Source organism: Pagrus pagrus (assembly GCF_965226575.1).
Source record: "Pagrus pagrus genome assembly, chromosome: 16".
In the NCBI taxonomy this organism is placed as follows: domain Eukaryota; kingdom Metazoa; phylum Chordata; class Actinopteri; order Spariformes; family Sparidae; genus Pagrus; species Pagrus pagrus.
In genome coordinates, this window is record NC_140200.1 from 7,909,107 (window position 1) to 7,934,106 (window position 25,000).

The window sequence follows — 25,000 nt, forward strand, 5'->3', positions numbered from 1 at the left end:
CGTTGTTCTAATGGTTCATAGTGTGGATAACAGTAGCCCCTGGGCCCGTGTAAACCCCAGCCTCCCTCCTCCTTTTCATTCCATTTCGTCTCTCCTTTTCATTTTACTTTTACTTCATTTCATTTCACGGAGATTTGTCCTAATGGATTTTGCTGTGATCCTGCCTTCAATGGCATTTGCTTTTAATGGAGGAGCGTGCACGTGCGAGAGAGTGTGTGCGTCACCGCCTCGCTCGCCCGTGTGCGCGAACGCGTCGGTGCATCTGCACCTGTGTATCACTCTATGTCTCTTTCTCTCCCTCCCCTCCCCTCCCTCGCTGTCTGCTCCTGTTACAGCGGCGTCGTCTCCCACCCCCGTACATAATTCATAAGTGTTGAGCTCTGATAAATGCATCTGCGAGGCTTTAGATAGAAGGCTTCTGTTGGGTCGTCGGGGTGTAATTCTCCCCAACGTCTGCCCCCGCCGTCGCTGGGAGGAGAAAGAAAAGAAGAAAAAAAAAAAAATCAGGACAGTAGCATCCAATTTTCTAGCTCCCCAAAAAAGCCATCTATGTGGAAATGGAGCCCTCTCAGCCCCAGAACAACATACTGTATACAATGCATAATGGGTGTGCGGGAGATAGGAGGGGAGGCAATGTGAGAGTGAAATAGAAAGGAAAAGATTGAAATAGGAAGCAGAAAGAACAAAAACAGGACGGAGGAGATGCTCGGTTCCTATGGCTCTCGTAATGGCTCCATGTTCTTGTCTGCTCCTCCTCAGCCGAGAGTCTCTAAGGTGCGTTAAATCGCCTACTTCCTGAGGTGCTCTCTGATACTTAGGCCTTAAAATTTGGGGAGCTATTATTTCTCTCAGTGGGAGCCGGATTCATTGTTTCTCATTCTCATTCTCTCTCTCTCTCTTTCCCTCTCTTTCTCTCCCTCGCTTTGTCTGTCTCGCCTCCCACATCCTCCCTCAGTTCTTCATTTAAAATTCTAGTCATACAATATCCGACGCCTCCATTCGTTTGCAGTATTGCCCACCAGGGGTTGCCGCACCGTTCCTCAGCCAAGAAATTCAATACAATAAACGCCAATAGCGCTGTTATGTGATATCAACAAAAACATAACTTCCTTTTCATAACTTTATTGCTCAGCAGACACAGCACCCGTGGTGGCATATTGTGTTTCACGCTGTTCTCTGGTGCAGGAATCTGAGTCTGTGCTAAAGGTTGTATCTAATTGCACTTAAATATTCCGCTCAGCTGTCTTGTAGCCAATGCACAGAGATTGTGCACATGTTTGTACCCCGTTTATCCCGCTTACTGTTAAATGTGTCATAGGATAATCAGGTATTCGGAGCAGATTCGGGAACAGAGGCCTGCCAGAGTGCCCCAGCTCCTCTATCAGAGGAAAGCGTGACAGCGAAGCCTTGAGAAAGTGCCAGCAGGCAGGGATGTGCTTTATAACAGCGATATGGTTACACTCACAGCACTGCTGAGCCAGCAGATTGGTAAAACAGTAGCCTATACTTCAATAAACGCTGGATTTATGATCTCTCTCCCCCCCCCCCCCTTCCTCTCTCGTGCCTCTCATTTTACCGACACCCCCTTCCTCTCATCGTGCGTGTGACCGCGTCTTTGAGGGACAATTATTGAGATGTATTAGTCCAGCTATCCTTCATAGATGAATTGGATTGGGCCTTAGACACACTGTGTTGATGTATGGCATTAGCTCTATCCTTCTTCTCCCATCTGTATTCATCACGGGCACACCACAGCACACCGCGGATTATTCGCAGAGAGTTTTCTACATCTGACTTGATAAGCAATCCTTAACTCTTTCTGTGTTTGTATGAGTTTTCAAGTCCTTTGTTGTTTTTTCTCATCTGCCGCAGTGCCAAAGGACCCGAACCCCCAGTGGCGAAAGGTGGCGTGGAGCCACGACTGCGCCCTGCTGGCCTACGCCGACAGCACTGGCACCGTGCGGCTTTTCGACCTCATGGGAAGCGAACTCTTTGTCATCCCTCCGGTAACCACGCCAAGTCTGCCCTCTTTGACGTCGTCGAACAACCTCTTTCCCCCTTAAAGGAACAGTTACCTTAAAAATAAAAAAATCAGTCATTATCTACTTTCCCCCGTGCCGATTGGAAAGTCGTGTGAAGTTTTGTAATCCCCATAAGCTTCACAGCAAAGCAGTGTTGCAGCAATCTCCTGCACAACTGAAGTAGATGGGGACTACTGAAAATAAACATAAAATTGGTCCATAGAGCTACCTTTTTTCTTGGTTGTTTCCAATGTTTTAAAAGAAGTCCCCATCTGCTTCAGTTGTTTAGGACAATGCTTCAACGCTGTTTTGCTGCGAAGCTCCAGAAATGTTTTGTGGACTACGCAACTTTACCTGACTCTCCATCCGCATGAGGATGAGTAGATAATGACTGAATTATTTTTTGGTGAACTACTCCTTTAATGGGTCTCGATTTATGCTTTTCTGGAGAAGAAGTTTGCACTCAGAATTTTTATGTTTAGAATATGTGTGAGGTGATAATACAGACTCAGAAATATTTATTTTTTCCATAAGTGAATAAACAAGCTGTTCTCAGAGGAAAATAAGGTCCCCAGAACACTGTTTGAAGCCAGAAAGGTGGCAGGGCCCGCCAATTATAAACAGTAAACAGTGTGAAATTGTGTTGTCCTTTAAGGTCAGTTTATTTATTCAGTTCATTCAGGCATGAAAACGAAGATAGTTTGTTTATTTAGTTGTTCGAGCATAAAAAATCTTTCTCTTCTGCTTAAAATCAATTCCCCGAAACTACATGAAACCACTTGACGATTTTTTTCTCGTGCATGCATTGATGCTAATTATAAGTGATTAGAGACAACATATGGAAACCCAGCATGCACTTGGCTGCTCTTCAGCTTTATCTCCACAATTTTTCTCAGGTCACATTATGTTGCATCTAATATGAGTTTGTGTTTACATTGTCCTTCATTTATCTTTGGAAAGCGCCATGCAGGCTGATTCTGTTCTGTGTGACAGATTATAAGTTGGACGACATGCATTTCCTCATCCTGACAAAATGATTATATGTTACAGCAGATTTGACTGAATTGGAAAACTTTGCAGTGAAACAGAGGACTCAGACATCCATAGCCTTGGCTCCAGAGACTGATTGAGCCACGTTCTGCTGTTTCACCGCACCACACATTTCACTGGGCACTTTGAACTGCCTGTCACCTTTTGAAGCAAACGTCTCCATGTCAGACACCCTCTGCTCTCTCTTTCTCTGTCATTCCTAGTCTTTCTTCTCCCCGTCTCGCTCGTATTGTCCCATTCTTTTCCTCCCCGTCCTCACCACCTCCTCTCTTAAATTTTTCACACGCTCCCCAGATCCTCCTTTCCGTCTCTTCCTCCAGCATTTCCCTCATCCCTTGCATGTCTGTCTCCTCGTGCTGCCATTTCAAGTCCATCTGCCGTTTCTCCCCCTCACTTTAATGCCCTCTGTGTGCTACATATAATCACTCCCCCATTTCTATCCATCATTCCCTCCGTTCCTCCGCCCGCCCTGTCAGAGACTATGAGCGTAGACACTCCCCAGCCACTCTCAGCAGTGATCTTCATCCCTTTAGTGCAACTCTACTTTGTTATGTATCCACAGGATGTGTGTCTGCACACTTACACCATCCGCCCCCCCGATCTGCTCTACTGTTTCCCTTGTTTGTCACTGTTAAGTGCACACACTGGTGACTTGCTGCTATTTCTGGAGGAGAGGATGAAAAAAAGTCAATTTGACAGAAAGTATGCACGGATGAAAAAAACTTAAAATTTGCTCTTCCCTACCTCCCCCACCTCTCTCACTTTCCGTCTCTGCCTCTTATCTTTTGTCCCCTGCCTTCCCCGTCCCGTCATTTCCTTTCTTAATCTTCTTTCCTGTCATCTCATATTCTTTAACAAACGCTGCTGTGATGATGTATCTTTGTTGTTTGTCCTTGTAAGAGCTTGGCGGGGGCACAAACTGATAGATAATTATACATATTTCTCAACTCCTTTTGATCTCCTCTTCCATTTACATCAGTCACTTCCACGCCGCCGCTGACTCTTCTTTCTCATCTCTCCGTCTCTCTCTTGATCCAGGCGGTGAGTTTTCCCGGAGATTTCAGTTGTGCGGTGGCGGGCCTGATCTTCCTGGAGTACACGGCCAGCGCCCAGTGGTCGGCCGAGCTGCTCGTGATCACATACGGTGGCGGGCTCAAGAGTTATCTTGTCAGGTGAGAGACAAAACTTTATCGGTAACATGCAGAAGAATATCAGGGTTTGCAAAGCATCTTTTTATTAGTCACAGTTAGGTTTGCAGCCGTATCCTGCTTTCAAGGTGCTGTATACTGTGGTATGTAAGTTGAAAGTTATTATACCAGCGACGTTTGCTTATCTAATTCTACCATATTACTGTTATTAAACATATACATGAATATAAATACTTTTGTTTTCAGTTCTTTCAGGGTCGATGTCACAACACATCAAGTATAATATATTTCTTGAATGATTTCAGCTTAAAGCGCCTCAAGTGATTGTCTCTTGCTGTCTAATTTCTGGAGATCTTTTGTGTTTCTTCTAAATCTTCAATTTAAAAGCATAATATCTTACATTTATGCATTGGAATTTATGAAAACAACTACACCCACAGTGTGTTGTATGCTTTGTTTATTTGCGTAGGCTGCTTAGATTTTCCTAAATGGTTCTGACAACGTTCAAATCAAGAGACAGAGTCATTTTATCCAGGGCGACCTTTCAGTGGCGTCATATCCTCTTTACCCCCTCTAGTTGCTGTAACTTCCTGCAGGAAACACCAGATGATATTTTGGCGAGTGAGAAGGGAAGCTAGCCAGCCACTCTAGTGTTTGCTATTATTTTATTGCTCACTCGTAGATTTTTAGTGGTAATGGTGGTTATTTCACAATGAAAACAACGACTCCCAGGATCCCAAGCTACTTTGCGACATCATCAAACTACATCTTTTTTCATTGTTTGGATTGAGAGACCCCTAGTGGCCGTAACCACATGATGTGTACTGTATACCTGGCGAGGTTTAGGAAAAGACCACGGTTTGGCTCAAAATAATGAGTCATCCTTAACTTTTTGTTTCACATGTGACACTAACAGCGACGATCACAAAAAAATTTAAATATCATCTCTGTTTGACGTTACAAGTTGAGGAGACACCCAATGCAAGCTGACGCATATCAGTCCGAAGCTGCACAATGGTGACACACAATCATTGCGAAGGCTTCAGTAAAGATGGGTCACGGCGCTGAAAGCTTTACTCTTCTAATGACAACAAAACTGCTTTTGCCACTTACAGTTCAACTTCCCTCAGCGCTCACGGTTCGGCTGACACCTCCAACCCTTTCAGCTCTCGAGGCTTCACCTTTAAACTGCCGCTACCTCCTTTCAAGACTTCGCCTCGACTGACATTAACAGCTCAATTATTCACCTGCTCTTTGACTGACGTTGCGGCGCCCTTTCTGCACTCGTTGCGTCATCTCCGCTCCGCGCTCATACTTAACTCAGCAGGCCAATTTCAATCAGCGCGTACACTTGAAACTTCCACCTCTTTCAGCGCTTTTGTTTTTCTCATTTCCTTCCATTTTAGTTCAACTACAAGTGTATTTTTTTTTTACAATTCAAAGTACTTTGAACTGGCAAATTTCAGCAGTGCGTACACGTACACCTTTCCTTTTCTAGCTCTGTATATTTTTTTTCACATGCATTGTTATCGTCTGATTTAAATGCACATACTGTATATCCTAAACTCTAAAGGGCATTGCACCCTATTCGTGGTATGATTTGATGCTGCATTCTTGTCTATATGTAAACATAAGGGGATGGCGACGCCTCTCTTTGAATACCAATTCCCACGCTTGCCAATCCTCATTCAAACACACATTTTGAACATATGAGTGATGATGACATCTGACGTGCGAGAGCGTGTGTGCTTTCCTCACGGCTGCCCACACCTTCCCCTTTAACTAAGCGCTATTAAATATGGCATTATTTCAGAGTATTCCCATTTAATTCTGTATGATTGCCGCAGTCACACCGAGCCACGGCGCGCTGACACTCCAAGACACGGGATGAGATTGCGCCTGTGGCTTGAATCTCGATCAGAAGACATCCTGCGCTCCGCGACTTCCCCTCAATCCCGTGTGCATAGCCCTGTTTGCCGAGAACGGGCAAAACTGCTGATTTATTTTTTCTATTACAGGCAGATAAATGGTGTCGGCTGCCTTTGAAGGCACAGGGGTGTGTATATGCATGTGTGTGAGGAGGTAATTAAGATGTGGGAGACATTTGCACCAGAAAGCGCTGGCTCGTTTTTAAAGGTTCATTTTCAGCGTGGAGCTTAAACTCGCTCTTCCTCTTCATGTGACTGCATTCGAATATTTTTTCGCTCAAACATTTTGAATTACAATTTCAGCATTATAGCTGAGCCTGACAGTCAGTCATCTCTCTTGCTCTGTGCCAGCACTCCTGTGTGTGTGTGTGTGTTCGGATACACACAACTGCTTTACTGTGGCACAAACACCAAAACGTCTGAAAGAAGTTGAACACTGGGAATCTTCCGTCTATTTCCTTTCTGCTCTTTTCTTTTCCTCCCTTTCTCCCTCTCTCTATACAGTTTACATTGCAGGAAAATGTCCCCCAGTGAGATACCCCCCACACAAATTGCACAACATCATGTCTCGTACGAATCTAATTTAGATTGCCCACTTAGATTAGATTATATATTTCGCCATGTCTCTCTTTAATTGCAGCTGGGAGTTAAATTGCTCTGTCATCTTTCCCAACCAGCCTTGTCGCACCATTAACATTTTGCACATGGGTGTTCGTGTTTTGATTGTTTTTCTGCCAGAGTTCAATTATAAGTAACTCCTCCTGTGACTCTCCTCTCTCTCTTTCTCTCTCTCTCTCAGTGTGGGAACCAATCAGAACTTCCAAGAGAACCACAGCTTCAGTTTCTCCGCTCACTACTCCCATGGCATCACATCGGCTGTTTACCACCCTGGCCACCGGTGAGTTTTGTCGTTTCCAACGAGCAAACACTATATCAACCTCGAGTGCGTCTAGAATGCAGTTAAGTCAATGAATATTTTGAAAAATGAACATTTCTGCTAACATTTAACTTTTAATCTATCAGTGGCAGGAAAGCTTCCGCCCTGGAGCAATCTCATGACAGACATTTTTATCTTCTTTTGTGGCCTCAACAGCACTGGTGGTGGTACATAAAGCGTGATAAAGTGCCCTTTAGGGTGCCCTACCAGTAGACAAAACAGGATAAAGTGCCCTTTAGGGTGCCCTTCCAGTGGAGAAAACGGGATAATGTGCCCTGTAAGATGCCCTTCCAGTGAACAAAAACATGATAAGGTCCCCTTCTAGTGGGCAAAACATGATGAACTCCCCTTGAGGGTGCCCTTCCAGTGGAGAAAACAGGATAAAGTGTCCTGTAAGGTGCCCTCCAGAGAACAAAAACATGATAAGGTGCCCTTCCAGTGGAGAAAACGTGATAAAGTGCCCTATAGGGTGCCCTTTCACTGGAGAAAACTTGGTGGGTGCTCTCTCTTCACTATAAAAATATCACTACTTTCTGGGTGCTGGTACCCCCCCGCCTACATGTATAGCCCCCTGCCCCTCAAACACCCCGAGTCCGCCACTGCTCCACAGTCTGAGCCTACTTCTATTAGACAAGTGTTTCATCAAGAGTTTTGTTCATACATTTATATTCAAACATCCTTTGACTCAGTATTCATCCTTAAACTCATTGCAGATGATGCTACACGATGCCACGTACAGCTTAAACATCTGAATTTGAAAGCGAGAGTAATTTCAAACGCTTTCATCATTTGATGTCTGGGGGGGGGCAATCTGAGTGTACTCCAACACGTCGTCAATACGCTCGTAAATATGTATTATATTGATTAGCGTGCTAGAAGTTACTGTGAATGTACTGCATTGCGGTTGACATTGACTGAAACTTCATTTGACCTTGGACAAAGTTGCTTGCAAACAGGTTTTACAGTTAAAACGTGTAATAGAGTATGTTCCATGAATATCAGGTGATAAGGCCAGAAAAAGAGGCAAATACACAGCTCTTATGCAGACATTATTTCACAGGCAGAAGATGTTACATTATGGAAAAGGGCCAGGGAGCTTACTCAGGAATAATTGAACCAATCACTTTAACGCAATATCTGCAGGAATTGTCTATAAGCAGCCTAAAATGTCCTTGGCCTTCCTCGCCGCGCTGCATTCAAAGGTTTCGTTTAATTATGTCTGACTCACACCCGTGACCTTACTGTTTTCACCGCGCTTCCCCGGTCCGCGCGCAAACCAGGTCGAGTTTGGCCCGGTGAAGCTCGGTTTGGCAGCTTAATGGATTCTGGCAGCTACTGTCAAGTGTTTGCCAACTGATAGATGAGATGAAACTTTAATGATCCCTGTGTGAAAAGTGGGTCAGCAACAGAGAGAATATGGTAGCGATAAGAAAAAGCCAAGGTGAGAAGCTGGATATAAAAAGATTTCAACAGCCCAAAGTTCTTTATGGTAATAGATGTTACATGTTTGAGTTCAAGCAGACACTATGAAAGTGTTCAACAATGAACAGTTTTAATTTACGGGGTGCGCAGATGGGATTAGAAATACTCGGAAATGTTTCCAGATGTGCTGTTAGACAGTGTGATCTTTTCATTATCAGAGTTACAGATGGAGTTAATAATCTGCATGTATGTGCAGAGTATGCAGATGTGCATAAGGGATGCTAGAATCAGGCTAGCATCTGTTTAAATTAAGCCTTATATCACAGCATACAGAACAAGCAGCTTATATCAGATAAGAGCTACCATGTTAACACAAGAAATTAGCTTTCCATCAGTGTATAAACTCCCCCTCAGTTGTTGGCTCTCACTAAATGTCCAATTAGTCTGCACCAGGGGGCAGTGTTGAGCTGGACAGCGCTGCCTCATCCACACCTCCCCCCTGAGTTCTGACCATTGTCGCATCTGTTCTGTTTCACTGCAAAGAGAGACCCACAGATCACTGTGGTCATTGCATTATTGTGTGTGCCTTATCTGCGCTCGGCCATCGATTCCAGCCAGACATCTGATAAATAACTTTTTAATTTACTGCTTTGCTAAATGGCACTTTCCAAGTGTGAATGCCCACTGATACCACAGCTCGAACCCAGGCTGCAGGATGACCCCGCAGTGACCACTTAAATTCACCGTCCTTGTCATGTCAGGGTATCATCACGGAGGTGCTAACCATGATATTTGTGTGTATGTGTGTGTGTGCTTGCTTTTTTCAGATTGCTGCTGGTGGGCGGCTGTGAGTCGGGGGATGACAGTACATCCAAGGCCTCTTGCTTGGGGATTACAGCCTGGAGGACTCTGTCTGGCTTGCCACACTACAAGCAGGTCACCAGCTATGAGGACGATGTCAATCCGGTGAGGAGACGACACACATGTTCATACACAAGTTAATCATGTAATTATCTATCACGTACACACACACACACACACACACATACATATGCCCGCTAGTGTTATCACAACACTGCAGTTTCAAACTAATTAAATCTAAATCTAACTTTGACACAATACCTTTAAAATATTAATATGCGATAACATGTTCGATACCACGAGGGGGAAACTGAGGCCCTGAGGGCATACAATTCAATTTTATTAAAAGGTCATTATAACAAGGCTTGTGTACTGCATGTTAAGCACAACAGCATCTAAGAGGCTGTTTACATGTGGTTTTACCATTCGTCCTGAGTGATCCAATCACAAGGAACTCACCTCGTAGTACATGCGTCTTAAGTGACCGCTTATAATTGGATATCACTATGCAAATATACACCTACATCACTGAAACACAGGGATACAGCATTTTTCACACTAATAAGGACGTATTTTCATGTTTAACGCTGGCCGAATCAACAAGTAGGCCCAAATAGTTAAGAATTTGTTGTAGACAACTTTGACAAAGTTTATAAACTTTTTCCTAACGCAACAAGTCTTAAAATTTAGTGTTTTTTTAAGGGAGTCTGGGGACTTTCTCCACGGGTGACAACAAAGTAACATTTATTCGTGAACATTTACTGTATTTGTAAATTTACACGTGTTGACCATCAATATGTTATGTTCTTTAGTAAATTTGGTGTAAATGGTGAAATCAGTTGAGACAGTGTGTTCAAACAGCTGTTGGGAGGAACGACGCACTACAGACACGGAAGTCACGTTAATTTACTTTTGACCATAGAAGAATGGGAGGAGGCGGGCCTATGTTGGCACTACAGCGGCGCATTTGTCAATAGCACCGCTTGTTTCCATAGTCTGGCGTTTAGGAGTTGTAGACTGGGGCTTCATTTACAATCGTCTGTTGTTGTGTCACATTTTATCTGTATCAAAGAATTGCAGCTCCTGCGACTTGGATATCGCACATGGTCATACGGCAACTTCAATAGTATTTTAATTGATTGTGAAGCCCTAATTTTCATCCGCTCTCTGCGTCTGTTAGAATCAGAAGAGAGGTTTCATCAGGATCCCCAGCTTCAGATTGTTTTCCAGACAAGGAGATGAAAAGGTAACACTGCCCTCTTCTTTCCATTTAACTAAATTAAAATGAAAAGCTCAATAGAAAGGATCTGGCAGGCTATGAAAAACAATTTTGTGTGTCTGCATTTGTCACGTCCAGGACGGCGTATTCCGCATGAGCGTGAGCCCCGATGGCACCCTGCTGGCTGTCATCCACTTCTCTGGTCGTTTGTCTCTCTGGGACGTCCCGTCTCTCAAACAGAGGGCCACATGGGCCCAAGACCAACAGGTACGCCTCTAAGCTGCTTGTGTTGAAGTGTATGCATGCATGGTTTGCTTATGCTGTGTGCAGTGCAGTTGCGTGTGCCGGTAACATTTTGTACATTAGATGCTTGACTGACTGTATTAATGTAATCTCTCTGTGGCCTGAGTGTGTGTGTGTGTGCTGCCATTAGACAGTAGGCAAGGTGGCTTAGAGAGAACTTATATTTTTGCAGGATGCGCTGACGATTTGTGCTGCTTGTGTGTGTGTTCTGCTTCATCGCTGGCCTGAGCCGGCAGAGCGACAGTGTGTGTCTGTGTGTGTGTGTGTGTGTGTGTGTGCTGTAAGTGTAAACAGGGTTAGCAGATTAATTTCTACACCCCCTCCTCCCTCTCTTCTTCTTTTACTCCCTTCCTCTTTGGTCTCTCCATCCCTCGGCCGTCCCCGCAGCCAGGATTTGAGGAGATCAACCCAGAGTGGAAGACATCGCTGGAGAGAAGGAAGAAAATAAAAGGTAGTTTGGCCCGGAGGGCGAAAGAGAGCCGACTTTGTTGCTGACACAGCAGTGCACGCTGGATACAATTTAATGATCTCTGACATGTCTTATTCACCGAATTATACAGTTATTTAGACATACAACCGTATAGTGTGTGCCAAGGCCAGCACATCCTTCTCTCCTACACAGTGGGCATGCTTGTGAGTGTGGGTATGCCTGTTTGTATGCCTTTTTCTGACAGTTTTGGGCCAGGACCGATGACAGCTGAGACGGCTCATATAAGTAATAATCTGTGTCAGTCCGCATCCGATGCGTGACAAGCGATAGATATGCCCACATGAGTAAATATACCCAAAAGCAGATGCATAAGAGTAAATGGGGATAAGAGTATATGATCCAAACATATAATAGCACAATTTCATTCATTTCATTAAAGGTGCAATATGTAAGAATTGGCTGCCGAATTCAGACTGAAAACAAATAGAGGGCAGCATGTAACCAGAGTAACCGCTAACTGCTGTTAACTGCTGCTGCTGTTAGCCATTTATCTCAGTAAGCAGTACAACAGTAGTGTGGAAATGCTGTTGTTTGCACTACTAGCAAGGGAGCTTTGGAGTGGGACTGGCTGGTGCTAGCTGATTAGCATGCTAACTTCAGTATCTTTGCAATACAATGCATAGACGTCATAACGTGTAAACAGTTATTTTATTTATTTTTCCTTACTCAAACTGATGAATCGATTAGCAAAACAGTTGATTAATTTAATAGTTGGCAACTAATCAATTAATTGTCTAATACATGCTTTGCTCCATCCTTCCCTTCCCTTTAAAACTGCCCTTTTGTTTCTCCGTCACCTTTTCTCAGATAAGGAGCAGTACTACCCGCTGGTGGATGTGAGCTGGTGGAGCGACAACGTGTTGATTCTGGCTCGCTGCTCCGGCTCCGTCACCGTCTCATCCGTCAGAACGCTGCGCAACCTGCTGGGGAAATCCTGCGAATGGTTCGAGCCCTCACCTCGAGTCACCGCTGCACACGACGGGGGCTTCCTCAGCCTGGAGGTAAATGTCAAGATAGTGTTATGCACGTGTGGTTAAGTAAACAGATGGAGGAAGTTGGTCGCTATGTGAGCCTCATGTAAGCATCTTTTAGCTCTAGTCATACATTATAGATTTTGGCCTTCAGGGCTTTTAAAGGAATATTATGGAATAGAGGACTGTTGTTTTTCTTCCTTTTATCCATTTTCTAAACTGCCTGTGTAGTTCAGTACAAGGCTGGAGCTTGGCCCAGCATGCACTGCAGCAAGAAAGAGGGAACAGACTGGACAGGTCAGCGGGGGATGTCCGTTCTTTTGTTCTATTTATTAAAGATTTAAAAGAAAAAGTGCTTTTAAATACAAAGTGAGTGAGCAGCACTGTAAAAATTGCACATGGTTTGATCCATTGACTTGTCACTGGCAGCCGATGTGATTCCCCAGCGGACAGTTTCTCTCTGACAAAGTCCTGTAATTGTTCAGATCGTTAGCCTCATTTTCTTAAAGCACGTGTCAGGGTGTGTGTGTAATGGCACAAGCGTGTGATGATGAAACATGTATCCCTGCTGCTTTATCCCCCAACAAAGGCCCTGATATCACATCACCCTCCTCTTTTATTTGGCCCTTTTTCTCTATTTCTTTTTTTTATCTGATTGCATAGAGAGAGGGAGAGAATGAGGGGGGATTTTCTTACCAGCCTGCTGCCAACTTTTTGGAAAGGTTTCATCAGCCCGCTTCAGCATGGAGTCGGGGGATGGGTGCCTGTGTAGCTCAATCCACAGCTGAGGGTTAGTGAGCGTTGAAATGCGTGTCGAAAAATTACCTTGAGCTTGTGAGGACGGGGCTTGTTCACACACATGTGGAAAATGTGACCTAGTGCCTTTGTGACGATGGGTGCATGTGTGTCTTCCTGTGTGTGTGGGGTTCTGTATCAGTGCAGCTCATTGATTAAGGTGCTTTCACGTTTTTACAAGCACTGAATGTTTCATAAACCCGGGCGAGCATTTCTCTCTTGTGAGCTGAAACCCAGAGGGGCATCTCTACAATATTTGAGGACTTCCTGCAGCGTGTGGATGAAAAATGGTCAAATAATATTCCCCCAACCGAGGCAATCACAAAACTAGAGAACAGGGCAAGACAAGTTAAAGAAAGTACTTTGGACAGCTTTGATTTAGACTTTCTATCGAGCAGTTCGACCTTGCTGTCGTTCTGTGTTTCAGACAGCTTGCTGATCTAGCATGAGGGCGTTAAATTGAGTGTGTTTACCAGCTTTAAGCACAGCTAAAGTATGTGTAAACTATGCCGCATTGCATTCCATGCTCTATTTTTCATTCAACACTTCCTGTTGGCAAAGAGGTGTCCGTACTGAGCATCAGAAAGTCATTCAGGGCGAAGGCTGTAAATCTGACAGCCTCAATCATCGTGAATGGGAGTTCTTCTGTTTTGCAGGCCTTGCTTTACGATTTGGAGCCAACAAGACAGATGTATTTTTATGTAGAAAGACAACTGCGGCTTTATGATCACTTTCAAGCCATGTGTTATTATAAAGCTGGCGTAATTCAAAGTTATGTTCAAATCACTTTTTTTACTCCTGTTCATCCATTCTTTTTAGGGCTGCACTATATCGTTAAAAAACCCTCATATTGGGAATATTTTGACAGACTGACAGACTGGGAAAAACTATTAAAATCAAGATGATGAGACATTTGTTGGGGTCTGTACCAAACAGACATGTTTTTTTACATCTGGAGAACAAGATTTGTAGGCCGGGGCCACTCTGCAGCACCGCCTTACTTCATTATAACGCTGTTTGTCACACATTTTACCCAGCCTCTGCGGTTTGGACATGACACTTGGCCGTTATGTTTTTTGTTGTGTCTCTCGGTTTACATCCATCCCCATTCCTAATGCTGTATGTCGTATTATGCACAGTGTGAGGTGAAGCTGGCTCAGAAGCGTGGGCGCCTCGAGAGCAACCTGACCGGCGGGCCCGGCGATGACGAGGAGGGCGATGATGGCGGAGACTCTGACTCTGACGACGAGTCCTCGGCCAAGGCCCGCTACTTTGGCTACATCAAGCAGGGTCTGTATTATGTGACGGAGATGGAGCGGTTCGCCCCGCCACGCAAGCGCCCCCGCACCGTAATCAAGAACTACCGCCTGGTCAGCCTGAGGTCAACAACACCGGAGGAGCTGTACCAGAGGAAGGTAGGGAGCTTGACACAGCAAGCGCATGTTGATACTTAACCTAACTCTCCTGAAGCACTCAACTGTTGCATCTTATTTAGATGGTTTTGCATTTTGGCTCAAGAATGTGCTACACAGATACACGCTTCTCTTGACATTTTGCTTTTTTTAATGGCAGGGTCAAGTTCAGTAGAAGGAATGAAGGTAACTTCTTCAGTTTGCTTCTTTTGAATTTCACAAGAATTTCTCCCAGGCCTGACTCCATGTTGTTAAAAGAGCGATTTCCTATCACACACAGGGGAAATAATGAGACCTCTTAATGGCTGTGGTTTAACCTTGACAGTCGGTTGCACAGGTTTCTGTAAAAGCCATTCTGAGGAGCACCGTGTTCCACACACTCTAGTAAGCGATGCAAGGTTGTAGAAGAAATAGAAGAAATTGGTAAAGGTTAGGGTGAGAAATGTTTGACTTTCAGGTCAGGTTTATCCGTACCAGACCACTTTGGTCCAGATTGAAACATCCCAGTTACTACATTTAATGAATTGCCATGACATTCTGTACAGTCATTCACGGTCCCCAGTAACCTAATGGGCCGGATGGTGAAGAATCATCTGGACTAGGCGTCAACTCTTTGGAAAAGGGCAGGCCCTTTCAAAAAATACTTGGCATGCGTTCAAATGAACAGTTGATGGTAGTTCCTCACAGGACACTGACTGGTTTAACTAATCTGTGTTTGGCCAAAGAGTGCATAGCTTGAAGCCAGGCGAGATGGATCTGCAAGTTCTTGTGATCTCATCTATCTAGCTGTGAATCGGATCCCCAGAGGATGAGCCCTATCAAATCTGCTGATAGCCTAACTTTCCCTCTAGTACCATGTGACATGTGATTTTGAACTAAATGTCTTAACAACTGTTGGATAGACTGTCACCAAATGTGGTGCCTGCATTCATGTTCCCCAGAGGATGACTCATAATCACTTTTGCGACCCACTGACCTTCCATCTAGCTCAATGATCAGCCTTGTCCAGTTATTTTATGAATGACCAAATCCCTGCAAAACTAATTCCCATCAACCTCGGCTGTACTTTGTGCTAAGTGCTAATCATGAATTGTCAGCATGCTAACACGCACACACTGTGCCTGAATACGGCCTCACAGAGCTGCTGCTATCAGTCTTTGAGCTTTGAACGAATACCCAATTTGCTTGGTTGGTCACCGAGATGCTCAGTGACTCTGTGGAGAAGTCACATCACAGTTTTCACATTTCATAATATTTACATAATTGCTGTGACCTGTCCCGAAAGGAACATTTTCATTTGACAGTTCAGTCGGCTGTGTCAGCGTGTTAAAATCACTAGATACCGAGGTGGAATATCTGTAATAGTGGAAAAAATGAAGAGTCACATTTCTGTTTCTGTTTACCCATTCGTCACACAACAAAACTCAGAGAAAAGCCTCCGTCAGTGTTCGTGCTGGAACGCCTTCATGTGTGGATTTGAACGTTCCTTTAGCTCAGCAATCCAAACAACAGCTTGAGAGCTGACGTGAAGTTCTCCGTCTCACTGCGTTATAAATTCATTTTGGCAAAGAAACTGATATTACCTATTTAATATTTCAAAGATACTCCGTTCCTAATTATACCAGCCCCTTTGTAAGGCGTTTATCACACTAAAACTGATACATTAGTCAGTGCCTCGCTGTAATGCCAGTAATCATTTTTAAGAGCAGTTGTCAGTTGTCTTCAGTGGGATATCACATTCACCACGAAACTCTTCTTCTTCTTGCCACTTAATTTAGCAGCAACCGAAGGACGTCATATGAATCCGTTTGGTCACTGACTGAATTATAACAGGCTGATCTGCAAAATTGGTTTCCGACTAAATAAATCCTGCGCCGGCTCAGTGAAGTGCTATTGTTTTGTTGGATCGGCTCCAGAGTGCCGTTGAGGAGAAATGAAAACCAAGCAAGATGTTCAGTCTGCTTTAAGGCTATTTCTCAGTCCCAGGGGTTTCTCTGAAATGCTAATTGCCGCATTAGAAATATGGCTGTTGTTGCTACCCGCTACAAATTGCAGCAAAGACAACAACACGCTCTATCATAAAGCACAGTATCGGCTCTCGACGGCCCCAAGTTTGAGCATGGTTCATCAGTCATTTTTATGACCCATCATCTACTTCCTTCTTCATCATTGTCATCATCATTAGATGCCATTAGTCATCACCATCAATCCTAACAGTGGAGAGTTACAAAGTAATATATCATTATTATCTCTTTGTAACACTTGGTGCCCGCGGCACTTCCCCAGCTGCTGCTCTCCTGTTGAAATTGTTTCTTTTTTGTTATCACATGTTACCACATGTAGGCGTGCAAGTGAAGACAATACGGATCCTATATGCGTGCATATTTGTTCTATATTGCTTTATGTTTGTGCAGTTTCCCATTATCACACTACTCACAGAAGTCAGAGTGACCTGATCCCTCCTCAGAGATTGACCTCATGTGAGTGTGTAGTCCAATCAGCTGTGAATAGACCACATCAAGTGATTCAGGGTTATTTCCTCAAGTCAGCCTCTTCATGTGTTCAGAAGCTTGATGATGTGTTTGGTAGCGTAACCCCGCCTGTGTGAGTAGCACACTGGCAAGGCTGCTAACAGTTTTATTAGCTGAATCCAGAGAGAGAAGGAAGCAGTTTTTGATGTCCTCCTACGTGAGGTTTAACTGTGTGGGGTTCTTATTGCCCTCGAGGAACCGCAGTCTGGCTAATGTGTTGCTTTGTACTCCTACACACAGAAAGAGATGGATACGCAGTGTGTCAGTCAGCGCTCTTGCACACATGTACTTTCACACACATCGAGTGGGCCTGCATAAACTGAGGTGCCATGCTGTTAGATCAAATAATTCTGCGAGACATTAATATGACACAAAACCTCTTTTAGCAGCTTTATGTGTTGACATCCAAGCCAGACCGATTTGATATTAAAACTAATGACAACAACATCTAATGCTGCTACCAAAGAGAAATATATGAGAACACAAAGAGTTTACAGCCATGCTAGCAGCTCTGTGAGGCTGCACAGTGCTGATTTACTGTAGGCTATATGCTAACATCCTCACTGTGACAATACAAAAGTGTTGAGGTTAAGCCTGCTCCACTGAGTACATACCTGTGCTAAGCAGGTGTAACATTTATCATGTTCACCACCTTAGTTTAGCATGTTAGCTGGCTGGTTTAATATTAAAACTAATGACGACAACACCAACGATGTATGCTGCTACTAAAGAGAAACATATGCTAACATGACTAAGAGTTTAAAACCATGCTAGCGGCTATGTGAGGCTGTGCTTAGGCACAATGATGATTTAAGCTAAATGCTAACATGCTCACTGTGACAATGCTAGCATGTTGAAGTTAACATGCATTGAGTAGGTGAAATATTTATCATGTTCAACCTCTTAGTTTAGTGTTTTCAACTTAGCAGTTGTAAGTAAAAACGTTAATGTTGGATCAATACATAATGATGCTAACTAACATGCTAATTAAAGATGGTGAACATGATAAACGTTACACCTACTTAATGCATGTATATATTGAGTGGAGCAGGCCTAACCTCAACATTTAGTAGTTACAGTGAGCATGTTAGCATTAGCTTAAATAGCCACTGTGCCTAAGTAAAGCATCAAAGAGCTGTTAGCATGTCTTGTAAGCATATATTTCTCTTTTGCAGTAGCAATAGGTGTTGTCATTATTTTCAATATTAAACCAGCGTGGCTTAGATGTCAATATATAATGATGCTAAAAAAGCTAACAAATGCTATCATGCTAAACTAGGATGGTGAACATGGTAAACATACCAGCGTGCTAGCATCGTCAACGACAGCCTGTACAGCTGCTGGCGTGGCTGTACACTTTCAGGATTTCTTTTATTTTAGTGCGGTAGACCCGACGCTGTTTGTGATATCAAGTCCTAACATCCATCTCCTGTCTCCTCCTTTGGGTTTTCTCCCTCTGTCAATTTCATTTTCTTTCTTCAAATATCCCCAAATATTTCATTCCCCCTCAGCCATTCTCCTTATCCCACTGTAGCAGGTCCAATCCGCACTGTGTCACATTGCACGTCGCTTCACAGATTGAAATCTGCGTGTTAGAGCTGTTCCTATTCAGTCTTTGAGTATTCAGAGTGCGTACTCAGGATTTTGGGAGTGCCATAGCTTGTGCACAGGTTTATTGAAAGCCTCGGATGCTTTGTCCTTCAGTGCGATGGAGAATTGTGCCATGGACTTTTCTTCTAACTCTGTTTTTTGCATAGGTATTCGCTTGAAATCCCATACGGTTTGAATTTGCTCAGTGCATTTTATTAATTTAGTTTGGTTTAGGAACACAGTGCATGAAGATTGAATCAGTAATATGTCCTTGGGACGATAATTAGATATTAAAAAATATCTTGTATATTATGAAATAGATTAAACTGTTGTGCAGTTATGTGATAGATTTTTGTAGTTTTTCTTACCTAACCTACATTTTACATCAGGAAATGAATGATTCTTATGGTTCATGGACACTCTTCTCAACAAAAGGATTGTTCCTGACTAACACTTGTCTGAATCAATGAGAAATAAATGTTACTTTGCTTTTTTTTTTCTGACTGCAGACATTTGTTGTACGTCTGTCTCCTCCGCAATGTGAAGAAAACATTCATGTATGCATATTGATTTGTCCTTATAATGTGTTTATTGTGTTTGTTCATCCCGCAGATTGACAACGAAGAATATGGAGAGGCCCTGTCTCTCGCCCATGCCTATAATCTGGATTCTGACCTTGTCTACCAGAGACAGTGGAGGAAGAGTACCGTCAGCATCGCCTCGATACAAGATTATCTGGTGAGAGACAGAAGAAATAAGAGAGATAGATGTGTGGAAATGAGGGACGGAGGAGGAGAGGTGCTTAAGAAGAGAGAGAGAGAGAGATGAAGAATTATATCACTTTTGGTGTTTATCACAGTGTATTAGATGTCTGGTGAGAAATATACAGTATATGTGTGTGTGGGCGAGTAGGGGTACAGCACAGGCTTAAGTGCAGCACAGCCCCCTTACTCTATTTCACGCATCATTTTTACCAATTTGTAGCAAATTTTCACACCCTTCCCTTCTAATTCTGTATCTCATTTTATTCCATCGTTTCTTCTGAACTCATTCCCTCTCCTTCCATTCCCGACATCTCACCCAGAGCAAGATCTGCAAGCGCTCGTGGGTGCTGCACGAGTGTGTGGAGCGCGTCCCGGAGAATGTAGATGCGGCCAAGGAGCTGCTGCAGTATGGCCTGAAGGGAACCGACCTTGAGGCCCTCATAGCCATAGGAAACAGGGAAGATGGGGGCAGGTAGGGCATGCACGAATACATGCACACACGCCAACACAATCCCTACGTATAAGTCTGTAGATGACAAATCGATTTTTTGATCAACCCTAAGGCTCATTCTGCCTTTACTTTTCAGCTAAGTATGTGTACTTTTCTTGCTGTGTTCCAGGTTTATCATGCCAGGTGACGTTGACATTGACGACCTTCTTTACGAAGACATGCTGTCAGACGATTTGGAGCTGGAGAGGAAGGAGAAGGAGAGCAGGAAGAGGCGAGAGCTGTTGGCCAAGGTCGACTTCAGCAGGTACACAGACATTCAAACTCGCGGTAAATCAGCTCAGTTATTCAGTAAGTCCTCAGATGAAGTCTGAAAAGCCGGCAGAAACCCTGCCAGTTTTTTGAATGTGCCGGAGACCGGAGCATTCATTTGAACAAAATCACCAAGGCTGTCTAGTGGCGACAGAGATCATCCTTCAGCTGGGGGACCCAGGCTCGGTTGGCAAGCATCTGCATTGCTGAAATGTGCAAGTTGCCAAAACCCATATTTCATGTAAACAATCTTTTCAAAGTATGGAGCTCCTTTTAAGGCATACTAGGAACTTGGCTTTAGGAATGACAATGTTGTCTGCTAGTCGGTCGAATACTCAGTCAGCCTGTTGGTCGGTCGGTCAGCCGACCTCTTTGGTCCATACTGAAATGTATAAAATAACTATTGGATGGCTCCCTATGGTATTTTGAAAAACGACATTAACTGTCGGCTCTATACAGTTGATTGTGAGCTGTAGTTTCCCAGGTAAACACAACGCCCTCTCCAGCTGTCACACCCCTCCAGCCATTACTTCTCTTCGAATCCTCCACCAAGTAATGTTAGTCCTGGTAGCATTTATCCTTTGTCCAAGCTCATGTTGTGAATGGGAACTCTGTGTGTCGGCCCCCTCTAGCCCAGATTCACAGCTGAAATAGCCGAAGAGGTCGGGTTGTTTACAGGGAAAACAACAGTTTATACTCCGCCGTAACAGCTCAGCAACTTGCTGTTTCTTTTACAAACCAACCAGGATAAAAACACAGACACAACCAGAGAATAAGCCTCTATGCTTGACTCAAACTGTAAACTAAAGCTAAGCTATCATTTAACAATTTCATTGTGAGTAATATGAGCAAACTGATGTGGCCATTAAGCTCAAAGCAATACCGTGCCAATGAACAGCCTTGCAGAGCCACTTCCATGGCATAGCTGTAGACTCTATGTCTTCTTACTAAATAGTCAGAAGCTGTTTGTATAATTTTTCACTAAGCTTTCAAGACCGCAACACCAGAATTCGCCCGCTTCCGACTCGCAATAGCAGTTGTTAGGTGGGCGGTTAAAAACCTGACGTCGACCCGAGGGAGCCGCTTTGTCGGCAGGTTGTTGCCTGCTGTTTAGAGAGCTTAAATGAAGTCATTATTATTCACAGTGTCAACTATAACGATGACTGTAGCGGCTGCACTTCGATTTGTTGAGAATAAAGAAAAAGGAGCGATTGCGGTGAAGGTATTTAAGGCGAAGACGAGGAAGCCACGAGGAAATGGGGGGGAAGAAGGCTGCCAAGTGTAACACTGATTGTTTGATTAGGTCGCACACCGGAGAGGGGATCATAAAGGCGGGGATATTAATGAGGATGAGGGAGAGAGCATTGGTGGAGATTAGTGGGTAATCTGCTGGAGGTAATTTATGCCTTTGTTGTCGAGTGCCCAGGGAAAGAGTAATGAAAAACCCTTTAGTGATCACTAATCACCTCTCATACACGCACGCACGCACATGCATGCAAATACACCTACCCATGTTTCATGAAGCACTCTTAAGCTTAAAAAAAGGGTCATACTACTCCTATATGTTAAAAATGGCAAAGTGTAAACACAAGGAAGAGGCAAATACTGAAATGCACATTTAAAATGCATATCCGTGCTGTGTTTATGCAAGCAGGCATTGAGCGTACATATATTTCAAGCTTCAGTAGCCGGATTGTGCTGTCGCTATTGTTCTTCTTACCTCAGACACTTAACAAGTGAGCTTCCAGTCTGCATTTGAATGAGGAAGAGCAGTAACTAGTGATATCTGTAAAAATAACTCCCCCCCCCTCCCCTCCCCAGGTTCTTGTGTCCCTTTGCCCGTTTGATTTTCTCTCTGTTTAACTCATTGTGTAATAAAACTGTTAAGCTTTATTGCAGACCTACAGTCCACGGTAGATAAAGAGAAGATAGGAGGATAAGAAAAAGACGGAGGCGGGAGCAAACAATCGATAACTTAAAAACTATTATAAAAGCCATCGCGTTAAATCGTCAGTGAATCGCTGTCTTTAAATATGGCTATTCTCCTCCTTTTATCTGTCTGCGAGTCCCGGCGTCTTCCTGGCAGCTTATACAAGTGCCCCCCAAACTCTGTTAGATATATATACAGTATGTGTGTGTGTGTGTGTGCGTTTGGGTGCAGCGAAGCCCCTCGCTAATGGATCTAACCATGTTGCCTGGAGGCCTGCGGCCGAGGCCTGAGACAGATAATAATTCTCTTAATTTCTTTTTAACTACACCACCATTACAGAAATGGCTCGGTATCGATCACAGCTGCTCTGTGGATGTCCTTGTGTGTGTGTGTGTGTGTGTGTGTGTGTAGATAAGTCCTGTCTTTAACTCCTGCCTGTCACACTGACTGCCATCTTTTGTCCCTCCACATGTTTTGAAGTCGTGCGTTGTTATTCTTCACGCTCGGGTTAAAAACGACGTCACGTTTAAAGATCGTTATCGACAGCTCTTTTTCCAGGAACGAATCACATTTTCAATAATCAGAGTCAAACCCGCTCTATCGATTGCTCATGTCTTGTGTGAGATGCTGAAAGATTTTCCACTCAGCAAACAGAGCTTCAGTTTTAAGGGCCCAATAAAATGACGGATGTTAATGTACTCCTCCTAGTAGGTTTCTCTTGTTGTTACTACCAGATTTACTCCTACAGGCAATGTGTTGCACTTACATTCAGTTATCCTGAAATCTAATATTGCATAAAATACAGGCTTCCTCTGGACTTTTGTTATTTTGCATATTCAACACCAGTTCAGTGTGTTTTGTCTCGCGTGTTTTAAGAACCGTTGTTTCGGCTGCACACAGACGGTTTTTATCTTTCTCATCAGTCCGTGTAGGCATAATAAAATATAACTCGTAACCCGCGAGGGCCATTAAAAACGGCCGCGCCGACTCTCCGCGCACAACAACAAGACGGACAATGCTGCAGTGTGTGTGTGTGTGAGAGAGACGGAGAGTTAGGTGGAAAAAGACTGAAGATGAGTGAAGTCTGCTGCGAGGTGTTCTTATCTGATCAGATTCAGACCTCAATCAGAAGTCTCATTTTCTCATTTGCTCCGGCATCGGTCGTATTTGGCCGTGTGTGTGTGTGTGTGTGTGTGTGTGTGTGTGTGTGTGTGTGTGTGTGTGGCGTCCAACTGAAGGCATGAGCCGAAGTGTTTTTGTCTGTTTATGCAGTCCAATTTTGTCCCTCACACTGTGTGATAATCGCTTTTATCACACGGTGCGTTTCTGTGAGTTTGTGTGTGTGTGTGTGTGTATGTGGGTATATGTGTGCGTGTGTATGTGTTGGTCTGTTTATGCGGTTCAATCTCTGTCCAGTACTGTCATATTCAAGGTGTTTGTACAGAGATGGAGGAGCGATGCCATCTGATAATAACCTGCAGTTCTGGTAGCTTCGAATACAAGATGCACACACACACACACACACACACACACACACACACACACACACACACACACATGTACCTTGATGCAGTCACTCTCCATTCCCTTCACATTTGACAGCACCAGCGATGATGTTTAGCAGTCTAACGCACACTTGTGCACACACATTAATTCTTAAACCTCGCAGCCCTGAATCTCCATTCAGATGTGCCGCAGTGTTTTTTTGTTCATTCCGGCCTCTTCCCTAAACCACGTTTCCCCCTCGAGTCACTGTTCAATGTAAGGGCAATTCAGGGAACTAATATAAACCTTTACAAAGGCGCAGGCACTCTGCTGCCCTTTAGGTGTAGGGACAATTTGCCCATTTTTATGTGTAACAGTGTCGTACACACTGTTTACGCTGTACTTGAGTGGAATTCAGCAGGAGGATTTGCAATTTATAAGCAAGAGACGTGGTCCTGAATTGAACATTCAGCCACGTGTGACCTATTTGTGGCCACCACACTGGAGTCGCTCTACAAATTGCATTCTCGGAAACATTTTAGGACCTTTAATCAATTGTGGATGATAAAAGCACAGTATGTTATATCTGCTCATTTTCTTTAATCAAAATCCATGCATTACTCCCTGAGAAATGAATGATGATGTGGAAAAGCGCTACGTCTCGCGATGTTAGAGAAAGTGCGGGAAAAATTCCTGAATCTGTCCCTTTATTCGGATCTTCACCAAAAGTTAATGTGATCTATTTGGGGATGAGACCCGGACAACATATGACGTCAGCTAGGTAACTCGTGTACCGTCATTTTCCAAGATGTTATTATTATTATCATGACTTGAGGGGGCGTTGGCAGTCTGGAAAAGCACAGTAACAAAAGACGTAGTTTGAAGATGTAGTCTGGGATCGTAGGAGTTGTTGTCTACATTGTAAAACAACCATCATTGCAAATACAAATCTACGTGACTCAGGCTGAAATGTTCACAGAGAAGGTAATTCAGGTTTTATTCACGTTCAGTCGTGTTCACCAACTTCCTCCCTTGTCCACTGATGTATCATCTGCGATTCCTAGGAAATTATAGAGACAGGCAACCAAATGACATGCATTTTGCCTACAGAAAATATGCTATTTTCTTGACATTTTGACGTGATAATCGCTCAAGATGAAAAGTGAGGGGATCTTTGTAAAAAACGTGCCCTCTTTGGTAGATGAAACATGATAAAGTGCCCTCTAGGGTGCCCTTCCAGAGGACAAAACGCGGCCATGTGACCTCTCTTAAATGTATCACCACTGCAAACATCTGGTGCCCCTTTGATTTCTTTGCTCCTGACCCTCAAACATCCTGAGTCCGCGGGAGGGCGCGGTTGAAATGCACTTTGTAGAATTTACA

At 43.8% G+C, this 25,000-nt stretch overlaps 1 protein-coding gene across 1 annotated transcript in view; it reads left to right on the forward strand.

The window, feature by feature from the left end:
- nbas (NBAS subunit of NRZ tethering complex) overlaps window positions 1-25,000 on the forward strand; it is a 162,866-nt gene that overhangs the window by 7,903 nt on the left and 129,963 nt on the right. The window contains exons 7-18 of the mRNA XM_084376963.1: window positions 1,873-2,006; window positions 4,110-4,243; window positions 6,947-7,045; window positions 9,334-9,472; window positions 10,548-10,613; window positions 10,725-10,853; window positions 11,277-11,340; window positions 12,187-12,380; window positions 14,285-14,560; window positions 19,291-19,416; window positions 19,763-19,914; window positions 20,063-20,197. Coding sequence (XP_084233089.1) covers window positions 1,873-2,006; window positions 4,110-4,243; window positions 6,947-7,045; window positions 9,334-9,472; window positions 10,548-10,613; window positions 10,725-10,853; window positions 11,277-11,340; window positions 12,187-12,380; window positions 14,285-14,560; window positions 19,291-19,416; window positions 19,763-19,914; window positions 20,063-20,197 — 1,648 coding nt within the window. The remainder of the gene's footprint in view (window positions 1-1,872; window positions 2,007-4,109; window positions 4,244-6,946; window positions 7,046-9,333; window positions 9,473-10,547; window positions 10,614-10,724; window positions 10,854-11,276; window positions 11,341-12,186; window positions 12,381-14,284; window positions 14,561-19,290; window positions 19,417-19,762; window positions 19,915-20,062; window positions 20,198-25,000) is intronic.